Below are 20,396 nucleotides of genomic sequence, written 5' to 3'. Positions count from 1 at the left end.
AGAGGAATATCATAGCCTTTTTTGTGGTCACTCTAAGTCTTATTTGATATTTCAATTTATCACTTAAATTTAATTGATTTAGATCTTAATATGTTTAGACACATTTGATAATAAAAAATTAAATATCTAAATTAATTAAGTGGCACTGAATTTCGTAGGCAAAACTTGCTCCCAAAAATAAGTAATCAACTATTCATTTATCATTTAATGTGATATACACTCAACATGTATCAGATTTAGGATTTAACAATTCAATAATTAAATGGATTCAAATTTTTAAATTTTAATTTTATTAAAAGTCACACGAAGAACTCAATAGGTTTACCTATATTTGCAAGCATGATATTTTCCAAATCATTCACGTTAACATATGTTTTAACTGCATGTGTTACTTTTTGTTCTTTCATGTGATCCCAACTATTATTGCACACTCAGCGCGATCAGATAGATATGCGTTTTACTATTAGTATAGAACAATCAAACCGTTTACATCATCTTACACCCGTTTGGTTCAAGCTTTGGAATGGCAATAACTACAACCCCTCAATGATCCCTTTGGTGTAAGCGCATGTTTGGTAGTGATTGCGTTGCTATAGGAATCAACTTATTTTCCTGCATCATCTTTGTGTCTCTATTGTTTCAAGAGAATTTCCAGGCCTTTCTCTCAATCTACACCAATTGGTGATGATGGACTAATCACAACAAATCATAACTCAAATTTCTCATTCAATTTCATGTGATATAACATATTAAACAAACCAAAACTTTCCTCTAATTCGAATATGGATTGGCAGTAGATTTGCCTTTCTCTTTCTCTGAAACCCATCATGGAGAGAGAGGAGATTTGCCTATGAAACTATGCATTAGGAGAAGAGCAAGAGCAGTAATAGAGAGAGAGGAGAGGAGAGCGTGTGTTGGAAACTTTTCAAAATTTGTATGATGTACATATATGTAATTAATGTATATTCATTAATATTTGGTACATGTATAGTATTGTGAATGTTTCTAAAATGTACATTCATTTATGAATGTATTCATGTATATGGAAATTCTTGAATGAAAGGATAGATTCATGTTTTGATCTAATGATCATGAGATGCATGAATTAAAGTGCATGAATTTGCACACAATACTTTGAATCAATTCATACACAATACTTTGAATCAATTCATACACAATACTTTGAATCTATTCATACAAGTGTTTAATGTGTTCTTTTGTTTCCCAAACAGTCTTCCTATATAAAGAGGTCAAGTAGAGAGTGATTTGCTGTAGAAAATCACTTTCCTACTATTGTATACTCTCTCAAAAGAATTCCTTAGCTCCCAAAGGGTTTGTCTTGCTTTGTGCAAGAGTTTAAGATAAACAAACTTCATCTTATCCTAAAGGATATTTGTCCAAGGTTATTGCACTTTATATCGGACAAATAAAGCCTAAAGGAAAGTGATATCTATCACGATTTGAAGCCAATTCTTGTCATAATATTTGCCAATTCTTTGCATTTTACCCAACAACGTGCATGGTGGAAAGAAAGGAGAGAGCGAAGACAGGAGGGGGAGAAGAGGGAGAGTAGGATGAAGGTGAAGAAGATGATGAACACAGAAGTTTGTTGGTCACCTAAATATCAAGTTTCCTTTTTATTTTTTTATGGATTTACACACTTAAAATTTGGGAACTGGGAGCAAAGATGCCCAATTTGGTCTGGAATAGTGTTTGTCCACTTTTAGGCTAATTTCTTAGAATATATCCCAAAAAAAAAAATGTCCGTCAAATGTACGTCTGACAAAGGCATTGTACAAAACTATTCCTGCCGTGTCCAGACAACACAACAAGAAATATTTTTTTTTAATTACACGGCAGCCTGCGGCCAAAATTTTTTTTTTAAATGGAGCCTGCTACCGTGCACAATCAGCACGGTAGCAGGCAGCATTTTTTTTTAAAAAAAAATGTCTTGTTTTCACAAAATATTTTCCAAGTAATGGGCGTTAGATGATAAACAAATTTTAAGAGGGCTTTTATTGCAATTTTAAAATTTTTAGCATTATTTCATCCAAGCACAACCGATTATTTCTTTGCGCATCCCTACAGAACACAGTTAGCCTCATTGCATTGCTTCTGCCTACTGTGGGCAGAAAAGTAAACTTTCCACCGGAGACGTAACCCCAATTCTTCCTATTTTCCAAGCACTGAAAACAAGACTTTATTTTAAATGCTGCCTGCTACCGTGCTGACTGTGCACGGTAGCAGGTGCCATTCTTTTAAAAAATAAATGTGGCCGTGCACAGCAGCCTGCCACGATTAAAAATATATATTTTCTATCATGTTGACTGGACATGATAGGTAGAGTTTTGTACGATACATGTGTCAGACATATAATTCACGGACTTTTTTTTTTTTTTTGGGTTATATTCTGATAAATTAGTCCCACTTTTAGGTCTTCCATAATCCACAGTGATAGATCCATACCTATAAGTATCAACCAAGCATTAGGTAAGAGATTTGACAACTTAAAAACCCATTTCATAGTGGTGATTCCCCCAACCAAACGGGTTGTTTATGTATTCGTGAGAGATAGTTCTTCAACCTTTGTCTGAGATATTCTTTAAAATTTATTTCACTTGCTCGAGAGACTTTAAATAGATAAATTTTATTAAAATATGAATAAAATGTAATTGCATATTATTTATTATTTTCTTTTTTTACAAAACTTTAAAAGTACTAAATGACATTGGAAGAAGCCTCTCCCTTCGTTTATTCTTCTAATCTTTGTTTTTTTGTCATAACAGAAATATTTATATTATTTATTCTAACTTAATTTAGAAGAAAAAGACTTTTAACGGATGAATTTTTTCATTCAAAGAAGCCACTCAAAAAGTAACCGTCACAATTAAATGATAAGTATAGATTGAAGGTAAGAATTGACTCTGATCTTCAATACCCAGCAAGACACCAGCGCAAGAGGCTGGCGGCCTTCATTTTGCTTCAATGTACATGTGCGCGTCGGCTTCCCCATCTGAATCAACGAGCATGTGCCACAGTGTCAGGCATTTATGACCATCACACGTATCGTCCCTTCATCCTGCTTCCTACGGCAGCAACAACAATTAATGCATTGGTACCATAAAGGGGTCCTGAGCAATTGTTTGTCCCCAACTATTAATGTCAAAGGTCCTGTCAAGAAGAGGTAATACCAATAATCTGTCACGTGGCATTTTTTGTTTTGGCCATATCTCGCACAGGAAATTCGTACAAGTTGGTCCCTCTCAGCTGTCCCCTAAATTTGAGGAATAAGAGGTTAACCAATAATCCGTCACGAGGCATTTTTTGTTTTGGCCATATCTCACATAGTGAATTCGTACAAGTTGGTCCCTCTCAGCTGTCCCCTAAATTTGAGCAATAAGTTTTTTCCTGTGTAGTACTAGATTTTGGACCTTTACAACGTAGTATCTACTATACGGTGCAGTTGCTCAGGCAATTATATAGTCTTCTTCTATACATAAACGAATGCAAAAAATATGGTAAGAGAAGTGTTTTTTTGCATTAAATTGTTTATCTTCGCTGTTGACATTCTTAAGAGTGGTTCACTGCCAAAAACTCAGAATTCCACCGGACACATTATTGTCTCGATCTATTGCTATTATTTACTGAAGTTGAAGAGGTTTTGTAGCAACTATAGCTAGAAGCATAAAACGTAGATGGTATACTAGTTTATGTTCCAAATGAACTAAATCAACCTTATGAATTTTTGCTCGCATTGAAGATTTAGTTAGATACTCCACATGTAAAAATATCCCTGCAAGTAAATAGCAGAATTGGACAACATTTTTTGGCATTTGAGATTTGTCACCACTATTAGTCAATCAAACAACAAGGATAATACCCAAAAAATTAAACCCAAAAAATAAAAAAAAAAGAAAAAAAAATGAAGCAAACGAACAGTCATCTGAATGGCCGAGCTTTAGTTTAGTCCCCACTGACGAAATGACTGATTATCTCCAATAGAGATGTATAAGTTCCAATAATCATCGCGGCAAAGCCCATACACATAATGCCTCCTATGATCAGTACCTGGAAATCACATCTTCGACAAATGCCTGAAATCTTCAAGAAGCACAAGCATGGAAGTATAATTGAACCAGTAACACTTAAAAACGCGCCCACGAATGACATGAGATACCCAAAAATTGGTAGGACCAAAGCAACAATGACAGAGCTCAATACCAAGCAAGTCCTGATGAGAAGGCTGGATGCCTTTTTCTTGGAACCAGCTAGCAGTCTATTCTCAATAGCATCCACAGTTGGTGTTACTATTAGTGCATATTTGGCAATTGGAGTGATCAAAGTGGCGTATATGACAATTTTTGAACTAATTTTGTCACTTGGAAGATTTAAGGTTATTTGGGACAGCACCTCTGAACCAAACATTAGGCATCCTGAAATTGCCATTAGTCCATAGATTAAAGTGCTGAGGAAAAAGCATACCACCAAAACCTGCACCAAAAAATAGACATATATCAGGAAAGATTATAGTGGTGTATTAATTTCACTTTGCCATCATGAAGTCTTTGTTTGATACATACGTCGAGTCAATATACTGCCAAAGCATGTGAAAAACAGAAAAGGTCAGTATGTTATCATAATTTTGCATAGTTGTGTTTTTCTCCAAAAACATGTCTGATATTTCGAGGAGGATGTACAAGTTGATCATGGTAACTGTTTCTTTTTATTATTGTTTCCCTTATTCTGCCCATAACTAATGCACATAATACTCAGGATTTTAACTTCTTTTAAGCGTTCAAGATCAGGTACGATTGCGTCAAAAATGGAAAAGATAGAAGGGCAAGAGATGAATCATAAGATAACTATTTTAGTAGGAAAATTCACCTGATAGTTATCTTATGATTCACCTGATACATATTATCTGAAATTGAATTACATATCAGGTGATACAAGGATTTATATTTTATTGACTTATGGATTAAATCAACCCAAAAAAAAAAAAATTTTTATGCACAAAATACGCACCAAAAAAAAAAAAAAGATAAAGAGCTTAAATTGCAATAATGTAGCTCCATTACCTTAGAAAATTGTTTCTGGTCTCTCATGGAAGTGTATAGGGTTGGAAAAACTGGATGAGCGCAATAACAGAAAGCATAGAGACTAACGGCAGTGGGGATTCCATTCCAATGGACAAAACTTCCCTTTCCATGAAATCCAATCCCATCAAATTCTCCAATCCACAAAACTGAGCAAAGAAGCACAAGAGATGCAGCGACACCACTAGCTGAGACATATGAAAGAACCCCCATGTTATTCAACCAAACCGTGGGAAGTATTATAAGCCCGACCATGATAACAAAACTTCGTCTTGCATCAATACTATAACCACCAAGTTCAAATCCTGCTTTTGGAAACAAATATGACAAATTATCTCCTTCAAGAATCAAGAAACCAGTGGCCACCAAGTAAAGTTCCGCATGCATTAAAATGGAGACAAGGGCTCTTCCTTTTGCTCCGAATGCTCGATTACCGATGTCAGGGTAGCTTCTGATTGTGGAATCCATGGCCATGCATCTTTGTATCAATAAGCCAGTGTAGAGGGCTGAGGATGCTATCATTAGCAAAAGGATTAAGCTTATCCATCCTCCAGAAGATAATGCATATGGGATTGAGAGTATCCCAACACCTAACAAAGCATTGAGTCCATTGAAACAAGTTTTGCAAAATGATGTAGAGGCTAATTTGGAAACATGTCCTTCAGGTTTCAATTCATTGGCTTCATTAGCTAAAAGGGTTTGTCCCTCCTGATCATAATCAACCAGAAGAGGCACGGTAACTGAGTTACAATGATATTCGAGTTTGCGATCCATCAGCGAGACGTGTCTGAGGTTGAAACTTGCTCGCTGAGACTCAGAAGAGTAGTATTTATGTGTGGGAGAATATTTGGTTCCACTTTCATTGTTACCTTTTTTTTTTGTTTTATGTAATTTGTCAAGGATGAATAAAATGACAACATTTCTCTCTTTCGATCCTTAAATACTTGGTAAGATATAATAAAAAGTTTAATATCACAAAGTATATTTCGTTTGAAGCAGTGCAACATGTGTCAATAGGTCTTGTCGTGTATATTGATTAACATGGTGACTACGTAGTCTATCTATGATTGTGTAGCTGTGGTAATTAATCCCGAGTTTTAATAGGTAAATCATGCTAAAGGGATTTTGCATGGGATTGGTGAAGCGGATTTGAGCTCTGGTCTTGGATGAGATTAACATCTGTAATACCTAACAAAAAATGAGAATATTTGTGTTACTTGGGATCCAATTTAGACCTGTTAGAATCTCATTGATCCATTTTAGGCACGATCTTCAAATTGATTTGAGAGAACGAAAGACGGTGGCTGGCCGGCCGCATATTAATTTGCATTTTTCCCACCATTGGTATAAGGGATGGATATAGAAGGGAAAGCAAATCCAACCATTTATTGGTTACTCACTGTCCAAATCCAACGTTTGTGCGAGGAATGTGATTTAAAAAGTGAAGAGGGGAATAGAAATTTGAACCCATAATTTTTAAGTTATGAATATTCAATCTAAACTATTAGACGAAAGCCTCCTCAACTAATTAAATAAAAACTTGTGAAACTATGAAAATATAGAGAAGAGAGTATAGAAGGTGAGACCAATCCCAAAATTACTCTTCCAGATTTTCTTCACTGATAAATTTATACAACAAATTCAATAATTTATATGTGAATAAGATGATTAAATTGGTCAGAAATGCGGAGCTATGAATAACGGAAATGTTAAATGTGCAAAAAGACTTTTAAGTTCTTTTAACTTGTAAGAAAGACAAACTTAAGGAAGACTTATTCATGATATATAAATGCGTGGTGATCTTTTATGAAATTCAATCCTATAAAAAATGACCCACTTGAGCATTATTGCTTTTTTCTCTGTCATGCTCGTGATATTCCTTCAAAATTCAACCCTGAGACATAAGGATAAGCTTTTCAATGTACAAAATATATAAATTTCATAAATGTAACGTGACTATATATGTGCAAATGAATCAGAAAATGACTTTCATTTGTGCTTCCTCTTTTTTTTTTCTTTCTTTTTTATTATAAAAGCAAACATCGACTAGTTGTAGTATTACTTTGGGTACAAAGTACTAACAAAAAATTTAGGGTTAAAAAGTTTCAATTGAAACTTGAGAGACTTTAAAAATAGTTTAGTGACTAAAGAGTATAAATAATATTTGAAGGACCTCCATAAGATTTTAATTAATTAGGGACTAAACCTTCAAATTGCTCTAACAAAGCTCTTGCAGTTGATTTTCTGAAATCTCAAGTAACAAAATATAGTAAATAGAAATTTCATTTGAAAGCATGGATAATTTAAGAAACCTTCTCGAGGTTTCTGACAGTTTCACTTGGCATCTCAAACTTTAAAAAATCTCATTTGCCTCCCTTACTTTAACCTTTTTGTATCATTTACAATTTTAAAATATAATAGTAAAAAATTTATTTGGGAGAGTGAATATAATCTCATTCTAAAATTTCCCTTTTATTGTTTTACTTTTTACTACAAACACGTGACTGTATTAATAATAAATAAAAAATAAAAGCAAAAAGTATGCAGGTTTATTCTAATTGGATAAAATTTAGTGTGTTTTTTAAATACCAAGAGTTAATATTTGAAAGTTTATTTGAAGATTTTGCATGTTGCAAATATAATATTTTCGTTATTGAAAAGTGTTTTAAGTTAATTTAAGAAGTTCTATCAATTGTTTACATATTTTTGAATTTTCTATTTTTTCATTCAAATCAGTAACTTGAAAATTTAAAAAAAAAACATGCTAAAAATTATATAAACTTGTTTGTATTATATGAAACTGATGTAAAAAGGTATTATCATGGCTATAAATTATTGGAAGTTATTTTTAACAGTATTGTAAATCATTCATAATTTTGAGTAATTTAACATTTTTTATCTGAACTAGTGAGACAAAAACTATTAACGCATTTTTCGACCTTGTTATTAACTTTTAAATTTTCATTAAAGAACCACATTGATCAATTTACAAAAATTAAGAGATAATTTGATATGTTATGGAAATTAAGAAATGACAAGAGAAGGGCAAATTTGGAATGAAATTATACTCTTTCTCTCAAAATGAATTTTGTAATATTATATTTTGAAATGGATTTCAAACATTATAAATAGCTTAAAGTATGAGAGCCAAAGGAGATTTCTAAAGTTTTAGGGTATCAAGTGAACTACAAAAAACCTCAAGGGAGGTTTTTGAAATTATCCCTTGAAATAACACTATTATAAATGTCAAATCACGATATTTTTCTCAAATCTGAAAAAATCTAGATGTAGCTAGTATTCTTTATTCAAATATGGTTCACATGACTAATTCGAGTAAATAATTGCTTTCAAACCACGATATTTTTCTCGAATCTGAAAAACTCTAGATGTAGCTAGTATTCTTCATAAAAATATGGTTCACATGACTAATTCGAGTGAATAATTGCCTTCAAACAATATGATGGTGACTCCAAAAAAAAAAAAAAAATATGGTGACCAAGACAATATGCCAATCTGGTAAAAGCGATAAGGATGAAAGATTCCAATGAACTGAGTTGACAGAAAGTAGCTTTGCACGACTTACGTAAAAGCTCGACTTGACTAATTTTTTAGAATATATGTCAAAAAAAGAAAAGTTCATTAAATATAGCTCTGGCACGAGTATGGTACAAAACGGATTTGGGGTAGGGACGGTCATCAGGCTGACCGTCCCTGGGTAGTCCTCTCACAAAAGGAAATGAGAGGACTTCAACAAGCCACGTATAATGGGGGCAACAGCAAAGGAAAACGACATTGTTTCAGTAAGTGAGTAGGAAAAAAAATAAAAAAACATTTGAGGGGCTAACGGGCTCCGTTAAAATACCTCAGCTGTCCGTTCCAAAAATTCCCGCTCAAATCAATGAGGCACGACTCTTCATCTGAAATCTTCAAATGAAATAGAATTTTGGTCTCCCTCCAAAAACATATCTTGTGAACATTCATTCACAATTTCAGAGTATCAGCAAAATAATATCCCTACCCCAAATTGGGAAGCTTCAGATGAGATGTTTTAGGAGAAAGTGTTGCAGAAACTGTTGCGGGACAAAAATTTTTCATAAAGGCTACAAAAAGGCGGAAGTTGGTGAGATCTGAAGCAGAGATAAACTCAATCGAATTGGACTAAACCCCAAAGGCAAGAATATTGCAAACTCATTGCACTATTTGGCTTGTTTTGTGACACAAGGGGGATGAATTTACTTGCATGATTTTGTTTGCACAATTTGTTTAAAACGGTGTGGCATGAATAATGAAATTGGAACTCTGGTGAAAACTCCTAAACAAGGAAATCATATGGGTAACACAAGTTAGATACATTGAGAGCCAACTTGGTGGACGTATGCACAGGGAATTTATGAATGCTAAGTGTTTGTAAATTTGACTCAATAGACGAATTAAATGACTTCGGATGCTTATAGGCATATAAAATAACAGAGAGAGTGTAAAGGTAATTGTTACTTGTTTTTTTTTAATTCTTGTTGCAGGATAGCAGTGACACCGTACAGTTTAAACTACATTACCGACTGTGTATGAGCGCTCACATCACAGTAGATTGACACATACAAAGATAAATGATAAGTAAAGTGAGTTATTGCAAATTACATGAATAAAATAGGGAGTACAACACTGCAGCGCTTAGCTCACAATGCGTACATTTGTAACTACAAACCATAACTGTCATCTAACAACATGTATATTATCGGAAACCTATTGTGCACAACTGTGATACTATGCGACCATCACTCACATATATGATTTTGTCATAGGTTTCAGCATCCGAAAAGTCTATTTAAACAAGGATTAGGATGGCTTGACAACATTAAGAAGGTACACTTGTTGAAAAGTATCCCATGACATGATTATAATGATATTTGCCTACTCGTAATTGCTTTTAAAGTATTGTGTAACTTGTTGCAAGATATAAATTTTACTACTTGTAATTGCTTTTAAAATATGGCGTACCTTTTGATAACTTGTAAGATTTTACCTAGACAAGATATGTGATGTACACCGTGTTTATTGGAACATATATCATGTTACTCATTAATAACATTTATATCAGATGTTTTTACTAGATGGTAATTTGTTCCAATCGTCTATGAAATTGACAGTGCATTAAATTAAATAGATAGTTTACTTCAATGAGTGGCAAGTACATATATACTTAGTGAATGTACAATCTGATTGAAATAATATACACTATGTAACTTACCAAATACAATGTGTACAAATTATTGAATATGCTGTTAGTTGTCCACATGCATATTGCAATTAGCTGTTGCAGCCACAACTTGTACTGATTTTTAGTAAATATTTTTTACTTGTATGAGTAGTATTGATTTATCTGTAAACACCTTATACAATGTGATGTATAAATAAATACAATCAGTTTATGAAAATATACATCATCTTAGGTATTAGTTACTTGAATGTGTATATCTATAAAAGATAGTACAATGGTATGCATACCTTTGAAATGGTTATTAGTGTTTTGACCAACTTGTGTATCTTCTTACAGGCTGCAGTAGATGTGTAATTTTACTTGTATGAGTAAAACTCATTTGCCTATAAGCACCTTATATGGGGTGATCTATGAGGTACAATCAATTTATAACAATAAACATCATGTTAGGTATTAGTTACTTGACTGTGTGTATCTATAAAAGGTAGTGCAATGGTTTGTATAACTTTAAAATGGTTATTTGCCTAGATAAGGTATGTGATATACACCATGTTTATCAGAATGTACAATATGTTATTCATCAATAATATTATATCAAAAGCTTTTACTAGATGGTTATTTGCTCCAATCACCTATTAAATCAGCCATTACTGCTTATGAAAACGCATCAAATATTTAGTAGAGAGGTAGTTTATTTCAGTAAGTAGCATGTATATAAATACTAGTAAATGTACAATCTGATTGAAATAATGTATACCATGTTACCAACCAAGTACGATGCATAGAAATTGTTAAACATGCAGTTATTTGTTTACATGCATATTGCAATTAGTCATCGCAGCAATATTGCAATATGCATAGTGCAATGGTATGCATATATTTGAAATGGTTATTGGTGCTTTGACCCACTTATGCATCTCCTTGCAGGCTGCAGTGAGTGTGTAATTTTATCTATATGACTAATACTAATTTGCTTATAAGCACCTTACACGGAGTGATCTATGAAGTACAATCAATTTAAAAAAATGTACATTATGTTAGATGTTAGTTACTTGACTGTGTATATCGATAAAAGGTTATGAAATGGTATGCATAAATTTGGAATTGTTATTTAACCCTTTGATCAATTTGTGCATCTTCCTATAGTAGATGTGTAATTTTACTTGTATGAGTAATCCTTGTTTGTCTGTGAATGCCTTATACGGGATGATCTATAAGGTACAATCAATTTACAAATATGTACATCATGTTAGGTATTAGTTACTTGATTATGTATGCATGTAAAAGGGAGATTAGATATAGCGCAGAAAAAAGTAGTTACGTGAGTTGGAATATATTTTACAAACTTTGGTATAGTTGATATTAGCATTTATCTGTAGAGTGTACACATTGTTAGTAGGTATCGAGTAGTGGTATATGTTATATATGCTTACATGGTTATAAATTTACAGAAATTAGTCCATTTTTTGAATTTGTAATTGGTTGTTAGCCCTTATACACTGTCACATGCATACATATAATGTAACAATAAATTTAATATATAGTTGTTCATTGGTTACACAGAATTCATATAGGTGTATAAATTAGGGTTTGATTATCTATACCATATATGTAATTGTTAATACATTATATTGTATTCACCTTATTTTGCAGCATGTCATGGGCAAAAATAGCGTCTTTTGACAAATCAATAGATATCAATCAATGCCGGTGGAGCAAAGTATATTAGATTGGATAATTAGATAGTTTCATTGTACCAGACTCGCAACATTCGTTAGAATGCACTTACATTTAGTTTTTAATATATTACCACATGTTCAATCTATTTTACAATGTCCAAGAGAAAAAAAAGTTAAATTACTAATTTTAGATTCTGTTTATTAGTATTGTACATTTACTTAGTATTTAAGTACCATGTATTGCTAATTTTTTATTATTAGCTCGATCTGTTTTACAATATATACAAAGCAATAACTTCTATTCTATCGACTGGTAAAAAAAAATTACATTCTATTGCTAATTAGTAACATACTGACTTTCCATTGCTAATGTCCTACAAACTGTTTAGCCCATTTTATAATATGTTTAAGGAAATAAAGATTTTTGTTTCACAAATTGGTAAAAATTAATTACATTTGGTTACTTAAAGTTACATACATGCTGATTGAAAAGAAAATTTAACTAGTCATCTACCACTATTTTGAAAGTAGTGGCTTTAGGTAAGATTTAGTTGTCAATATATTATAATCTTATAAAGCAATAATTACCCATCAACAAATTTGTAATACCCAATCATAATGTTATTCATTTTCATTTTTATCAACCCGAACTAAAAGCGTTAGAAAAGTGATTGGCATGTCAATTTTGGCATACTTCTAGCATTTAATTGCTCTTTGAACAAATATCTTTAGGTTGGTTGGAATGTCAATTTTGACATATTTCTATCATTTAATTGTCTTTGAATAAATATTCTTCGGTTTATTAGATATGATGCATATAAAAATAACATATACATAAAAAGGGATGATGTGCAACTTAAAATGAAGAATGGATTCCTCATAAAAAAATGAAGAATGGAGAAGTTTGTTAAGTTTATAAATATAACAAAGTGCCTTTTTGTTAGATAATTTTATTATTTACAAATATTTCTAAAAATTGAATAAAAAAATTAGCCAAATGTACACTCTAGTTATAATAATATGTACAATAATTCTAATAGATATATACAATATTTCAAACAAATCTACAAATTGAACAAAATTTACGATAATTATAATGATATCTACAAGGATTCTTACATATCACTACATAACATTTTCTATAAATCAAAATAAAAAATTTACAAATGTTGTGATAACAAAAATCTGTAAAAGAAAGGTAAAAGAATTGTACAATACTGTTAACTAAGTTTCGCTTGCTCCATTTCTTCTTCTCAAGTTGATTTCTTCTTTTTTCTTTCTAATTATAAATGATGGGATTGGTTTTGCAGGTCAGTAGTTCCCCTATTTATATTTCTTCCTTGTCATTTGAATTCTTTTTTATCCTTTTCCATGCCATCTTGCCACTACTCATGCAAATTGTAAAGACTATTTATTTGTTCAACACATACCAGTTTGGCTAAAACTTCAAATGCTCTTATCTATGCAAATTAACACAGTGTGCGACCAATTCAACAACTTATAATTGCAATTAGTCAAACAGTTACATTTCACTATCTACCACATATTGGCGCAACATAAAAATATTGACAACTTACATATTCAAGGATTTTGATGGTGCCTCAAGTTTGCTGCTACCCGATTTTTCACTTTTTTTTTTCTCTAGATGCTTTCTTAGTCGAACTTCTCAATTTCCTTCATGCCGTCTGCACCAACTTTTTGATAAACAACTATATTTTAATTACATAATGTTTTCTCCCAACATTCCTAAATCACGATAAATTAGTTCCAAGGATGATATAGCAGATTCAATTATGAGTAAAATATTTTGAACAACAAGTACATTTAGCCTAACATATAGACATTAGAACCAAGACTCATGCCAATCAACTCTCATATTGTGCATTTCAATTATTGGATTGCTACAATTAGTCGAGATTCTAACTTATAAATAAGAGTAAACAATTACTAATGCTTATTAATGTCTACATTTCTTTCCCTACATGGTTTCCATTATCAATCTCCTGGAGCTGATTTAACATCATTATGCTAGTTGATTGTACATTTACAACCATGTCAAAGTATTTCTATACTGTCACTGCTCTATCATAGAATGTAATAGTTATCTAATAGGATGAACATGCATACTAATTAAGATAACTATAAGAAAGGCAGTCTAAACAATATGTCATTGACCTACTAGATACAAATTACAATCTATACTCATACCCATCTAGTTTCAAGAAATACATTTCATTTATTATACTACTATTCTACAAAAAGGTACAATGTTACAAGCATGAGGTAACAATAGTTACTATTTAATATTATATGCACATCCTCCTTCCCTCTCCTTCCCATCCTTTTATAAATTTTTCTTCTATTGTTGTTTAGACAGACATGATTTTAACATCATTACATTAGTGAAATACTAATTTACAATACCATAACAGTTTTACTCCATGGTCACTATTTATTCAGATAAAATAATATTTCTCCAACATGACGTCAAGGAACATTGAATTGTAACCAATTTCTTTCACTAGGTAAGTCCAGTTAAACAATATGTACATAGTGTAACACATATATCTACAATCTACACTCATATCAAATTTAAAAGAAATCCTCTTTAATTAATTCACTGCTATTGCATGAATAGGTACCAAATTTCTAACATAAGGTAGCAACTGGCAATGTTTAATTAATAAAGTGTACAGTTCCCTCCCCCCTTGTGTCCATTATTTCTTTTTCCATTGCTCGCTCCAATGTGATTCTTTACGTATATAGATACCAAATCATGTTAGAACCCACTTAATTAGAGATACATAAGAGTATTTCTTAACTATCAATAGTTTATTTCAAAAAATATTTACTATCAAGAAGTATAGCTAGCCACAATTACTTAGATATCTCGTAATCCTAGAAGAATCCTTCTTTAGAGATACATGAGTGTATTTTCCAATCATTAGTAGTTTATCACAAAAAATATTTGTGATCAAGATGTACAGCTAGCCACAATTACTCAGATACCTTGTAATTTTGAAGGAATCCCACTTTGTTGTACTCCCTATTTCATTCGTGTAATTTACAATGACTCAATTTGCTTATCTTTATTTTTGTATGTGTCAGTCTACAGTGATCAAGAAGTACAGCTAACCACAATCACTCACATACCTTATAATCTTGAAGGAATCCCTCTTTGTTGTACTCTCTATTTCATTTGTGTAATTTACAACGACTCAATTTGGTTATCTTTATCTTTGTATATGCCAATCTACTGTGATGTGAGTACCCATACACAGTTGGTAATACAATCTAAATTGTAGGGTGTCACTGCTATCCTGCAACAAGAAAAAAAAAACCGACAATTATCTTCATATTCTCCCTGTTATTTTATATGCCTATAAACTTCCTAAGATTCGTCTACTGAGTTAAATTTACAAACACTTGGCATGCATAAGTTCCCTGTCCATACCTTCCCCAAGGTGGCTCTTAGTATATCTAACTTGTGCTACCTACAGTTTTCTTGTTTAGGAGTTTTCGTCAGAGTTTCAATTTCATTATTCATGTCACACCATCTTAAACAAGTTACACAAACAAAATCATGCAAGTAAGTTCATCCCCCTTCAGTCACAAAGCAAGCCAAATATTGCGATGAGTTTGCAATATTCTTACCTATGATTTAGTCCAATTCGATTGAGTTTGCAACCAATTTCTTTCACTAGGTAAGTTCAGCAAAATAATATGTACATAGCGTAACACATATATCTACAATCTGCACTTATACTAACCAAGTTTAAAAGAAATTCTCTTTAATTAATTCACTACTATTGCACGAATATGTACCAAATTTTTAACATGAAGTAGCAACCAACAATGTTTAATTACTAAAGTGTGCAGTTCCCTCCCCCTTGTACATACTATTCCTTTTTTTATTATTATTTTCCACTCAAATATGATTCTCTACGTATATAGATGCCAAACCATATTAGAACCCACTTAATCAGAGATATATGAGAGTATTTCTTAACTATCGGACACGAGGCAAGGACGGTTGCTAGTTCAACCGTTCTTGAACAATGTAACTTCTTTTGAACATTTTGTAATTCTATGTAAATTTCTTGTACGTTCTTACAATAAAGGTGTGATATTGTGTTACTGTTCATATGGATCTCATATATAATAATTCATCTATACTGTTAAATTTTACAAGTAGTTCATATAAAGTTACATCTTGTTAAAAAAATATTACATCATTCCGAACAGTTGTTACTGGCAACCGTCGAGACTCGCATCCTCAACTATCAGTAGTTTATCTCAAAATATATTTGATATCAAGGAGTATAGTTAGCCACAATCACTCAAATATCTCATAATTTTGGAAGAATCCTGATTTAGAGATATATGAGTATTTCTCAACTATCAGTAATTTATCTCAAAAAAAATTGCTATAAAAAAGTATAACTAGCCACAATCACTCAGATACCTTGTAATCCTGGTAGAATTTTGTTGTACTCCTTATTTCATTCGTATAATTTACAATGACTCACTTTACTTATCTTTTATTTTTGTATGTGTCAGTTTACTATGATGTGAATGCCCATCTACAGCCAGTAATACATTCTAAACTGTATGGTATCACTACTATCCTACAACAAGAATGAAAAAAGCAAGTAATGATTTCCTTCATACTCTTTCTATTATTTTATATGCCGATAAACTTCCCAAGTCATTTAATTCGTCTACTAAGTCAAATTTACAAACACTTGGCATGCATAAGTTCCTTGTGCATACCTCTCCCAAGTTGGCTCGTACTATATTTATATACCTTAGATGACAAATCATTAGATGTAGTTTAGGACATGGTTCAGTGATATTACCTTCGTCGAATTGGGGCATTATGTTTCACCAATGTTGGCTGGCACAGTTGCTGTTACTTAGTTGTTCAACAAAACTGGAGACTGTTGTAAATGTATTTCTTCTATTCCCTTCTACTTTGCTGCCTGCCCTGGAAAGGATGCAGAGAAATTGTCCTAACAATTTTTAACTTCATTCAATTGTTGCATTCCCTCCTAAAGATGTCTACAAAGATAAATTGGTCCATCCATTTTCACTCAAAATGCCTCACGAGCTTGGCTTCCTCTCTATAGATTTGGCCTTCTTTCTTCTTCACATAATTGTGCCCTAAATTTCTCCTCCCACTTCAATGTTTGCATTTTTATCTCTCAATTATTTTTGGCAAATATCCGTAGAGATAGCAAGACTTATTTTGGTGTACAAAAGAATGAATCCATGCTTTTTCGACTTTTTCCTTTCATTTTATGCGGTTGATTCAAAATTTTGCATTTGATATTTGAATTTTGAATCAGTCCATTTGTTCCAAACAAACACCGTTAGGATTTCAATACATTTTTTACTTTTTTATTCTACCCACTTATTGTAATGATGTCGTTTTTGGTTTAGCAACAGAATTAGTAGACGTGGCTTCTTCTTTACCTCTTGTCAAATTTTGTGAGAGGATTGTTCAGGAACGGTCGGCCTGATGACTGTTCCTGCCCCAAATTCGATGTTTAGAGCCAAGCGGCGTGCTCCTGCTCCAACTGCATGTCAGGAAGCAGGAAGAAGACGTCGTCGTTTAGCTAAAGGAATGTGTGTTTTGTAGAAACGGTGTCGTACTAGCTTGGCGGAGGTATATGATCGAATTCTGTTAATAAGATTCTTTCTCTCTTCGTTCAATTCTAAATTCTCTGAATCTTCTTCTTCTACTTTTCTAATTTCCCTCCCAATTCCAAAACTGGTCCATCAAGATCCTGACACTGCAGCTCCAGCACTGTCTGCCCGGCTGTTCTGCCACTATAACTCACAAAGTCACAATCGATGCTCATATGAATTTGATTCGCCGATACTCATCCGCTTGTCTCAACTCCTTACCATCAACATTATCATCTGCTTATACAACATCAATCTTGTCACTTTTAAAACGGTGCAAGACCATCCGAAACCTGGAGCAAGTCCACCCTCACATCATCCACAAGGGCTACGAGCAGGATCCCTTCTTGATTACCCAATTTCTGTCCCTCTGCATTGCTCTCTCTTCTGACCTCTCCTACCCTATCGTTGTCTTCGAACGCGCTATTCAACCCAATATTTATCTCTGGAACACCCTACTCAAGGGCTACTGTAGACATTCCTCTTTGGTCAATTCATTTTCATTTTTTAGTCGGATGAAAAAGTCTACGAATGCAAGCCTGGATGAGTATACTTTCCCGCCGTTGATCAACAAGTGTGCTAATGTTTTGGCGTTGAGGGAAGGGCGGGTTCTCCATGGGTCAATAGTAAGGTGTGGTATTGAAACTGATGTGTACGTGGGTTCCAGCTTAGTTGACTTCTGTGACAAGTGTAAGGAGATCGAGTGCTCCCGGAATATGTTTGATATTATGCCCGTTAGAAATGAAGTCTCTTGGACGGCTACGCTTGTTGGCTATCTGAATGTCGGAGAGGCATTGGAGGCGAAGAACTTGTTTAATGAAATGACTAATAGGAATTTAGCATCCTGGAATGCGATGATTAGTGGCTTTGTTGGATTCAGTGATTTGAGGAGTGTTAGGGAATTATTTAATGAGATGCCTGAGAAGAATGCTATTTCCTATACCACTGTGATTAATTGGTATGCCAAGACTGGTGACATGGTGTCTGCAAGGATGTTATTCGAGCAATCAGATGAAAAAGATATTGTATCCTGGTCTGCCTTGATATCCGGGTATGGCCAGAATGGACAGCCCAACGAGGCGATACAGATGTTTTACAGGATGCAGTGTAGAAGCGTCAAACCGGATGAGTTCACTATGGTAAGTTTGATGTCTGCTTGTTCCCAATTGGGTTGTTTGGAATTGGCAAAAATAATTGATTCTTATATGCATTAAAACTCATTTGATCTCAAGCGTGTTCAAGTTGCTGCAATCTCATAGATATGAATGCCAAGTGTGGGAACATGGACAGAGCATCAACCTTGTTTGAGCAAATGCCCACGCATGATGTGATCTCATACTGCTCAATGATACAGGGTCTATCCATTCATGGGAGTGGTCCACAGGCTGTGGCACTGTTTGAAAGGATGCTAAAGGAAGGACTTGTGCCTGATACTACAGCCTTTACGGTAATTCAAACAGTTTGCAGTCATGCTGGTCTCATTAAGGAAGGTTGCCATTATTTTGACTCTATGGTTAATGAATTCTCTCTTGAGCCTTCTCCGGATCAGTATGCATGCCTCATTGACCTTCTTGGTCGATCAGGAAAGCTTAAAGATGCTTACGACATTCTTAAGTCAATGCCCGTAAAGCCTCATGCTGGTGCTTGGGGTGCACTTCTTGGCGCTTGCAAGCTTCATTGTGACCTTGAATTGGGGGAGGAGGTAGCATGTAGACTAATTGAGCTTGAGCCCTTAAATGCTGGGAATTATGTGTTGTTATCAGACATCTATGCTGCTGCAAATAAGTGGTTGGATGTTTCACTTTTGAGGGTCAAAATTAGGGAGAAAGGACTCAAGAAAATTCCCGGTTGTAGTTGGATATGAAGTAGAAAATCTTGGTTTATTGAAGTTACTTTTTCCACAAAGAAGACTGGGACTAAGGTCTTTAATCATCAGACACCAGCAGAAGCTCAATACCGAGGAAGATAGCCAGTTGTAGTTGAGTATGAAGTATAAAATCTTGGTATAAAGACATTAGCTTTTCTAGAAAGAAGCTTGGGACTGAGTTCTTCATTTATCAGATGCCCTCAGAAACTCAATACTGAATTTAAAATTGCTGGCTACTAGGATTCAAAATATCAATTTTGAGGACATCTGAGGTTTGTTCTGTTGGGAGTTTGGATATTAACACTCTGATCAGGAAGGGACATACAATTTGTGAATATTGAGTAGGTTATGTTTTTTGACATGATTAATCCGAGCAGGCAATCTTGTCAATCTGTGAGGCTTGCTCATTTAGCTTTATGAAGTTTCAAATAATGTCAAATATGCAAAGTAAATGCAGCTGACTACCGTTATGGCTGCCATTGCATTTAGTGACCTGGAGTTAACATTCTTTACTATTGTTTCTTAATCATTTTTGCTTTAATTCATGGTGGGAAGCCTTGATACTCTGATGTTAATATGAAATTATGAGCTGATGGATGTAAACCCAAGAAAGCATGGAATGAATGGCCAACAGGTTTCTGGAAAGTAGACCACTTCCTCAGAAATGCATTCATCAAGGTTTTGATTTTGTTAATCTTGAATTTCCATTTTCAAGAATTGGCTACATTTCAGAATCGGCTGGAGTTTTGCCTCAAACTGAATCAATCAAAATTCTGTAGACAAGATTTTGAGATGGCTCAAAATGCATTGACTGAAAACATGAGAGATGTGCTCCATCTGCAGAAACA

The 20,396-nt window shown here is 33.5% G+C and overlaps 1 protein-coding gene and 1 pseudogene across 1 annotated transcript; one reads left to right on the top strand and one right to left on the bottom strand.

The window, feature by feature from the left end:
* Window positions 1-3,804: 3,804 nt before the first annotated feature.
* LOC113689430 (amino acid transporter AVT1I-like) lies at window positions 3,805-5,913 on the bottom strand. The gene is made up of 2 exons (XM_027207200.2): window positions 5,079-5,913; window positions 3,805-4,491 (listed from the first exon to the last, which is right to left on the bottom strand). The coding sequence occupies exons 1-2, from the start codon at window positions 5,868-5,870 to the stop codon at window positions 3,964-3,966; spliced, it is 1,320 nt and encodes a 439-aa protein (XP_027063001.2). The 5' UTR covers window positions 5,871-5,913; the 3' UTR covers window positions 3,805-3,963.
* Window positions 5,914-17,857: 11,944 nt separating this feature from the next.
* LOC140007533 (putative pentatricopeptide repeat-containing protein At5g37570) lies at window positions 17,858-19,748 on the top strand (annotated as a pseudogene).
* The last annotated feature ends 648 nt before the right edge of the window (window positions 19,749-20,396 follow it).

This window comes from Coffea arabica, chromosome 5c (assembly GCF_036785885.1).
Source record: "Coffea arabica cultivar ET-39 chromosome 5c, Coffea Arabica ET-39 HiFi, whole genome shotgun sequence".
In the NCBI taxonomy this organism is placed as follows: Eukaryota; Viridiplantae; Streptophyta; class Magnoliopsida; order Gentianales; family Rubiaceae; genus Coffea; species Coffea arabica.
Note: the sequence above shows the minus strand (reverse complement) of the source record. Positions and strands in the feature narration are given on the sequence as shown.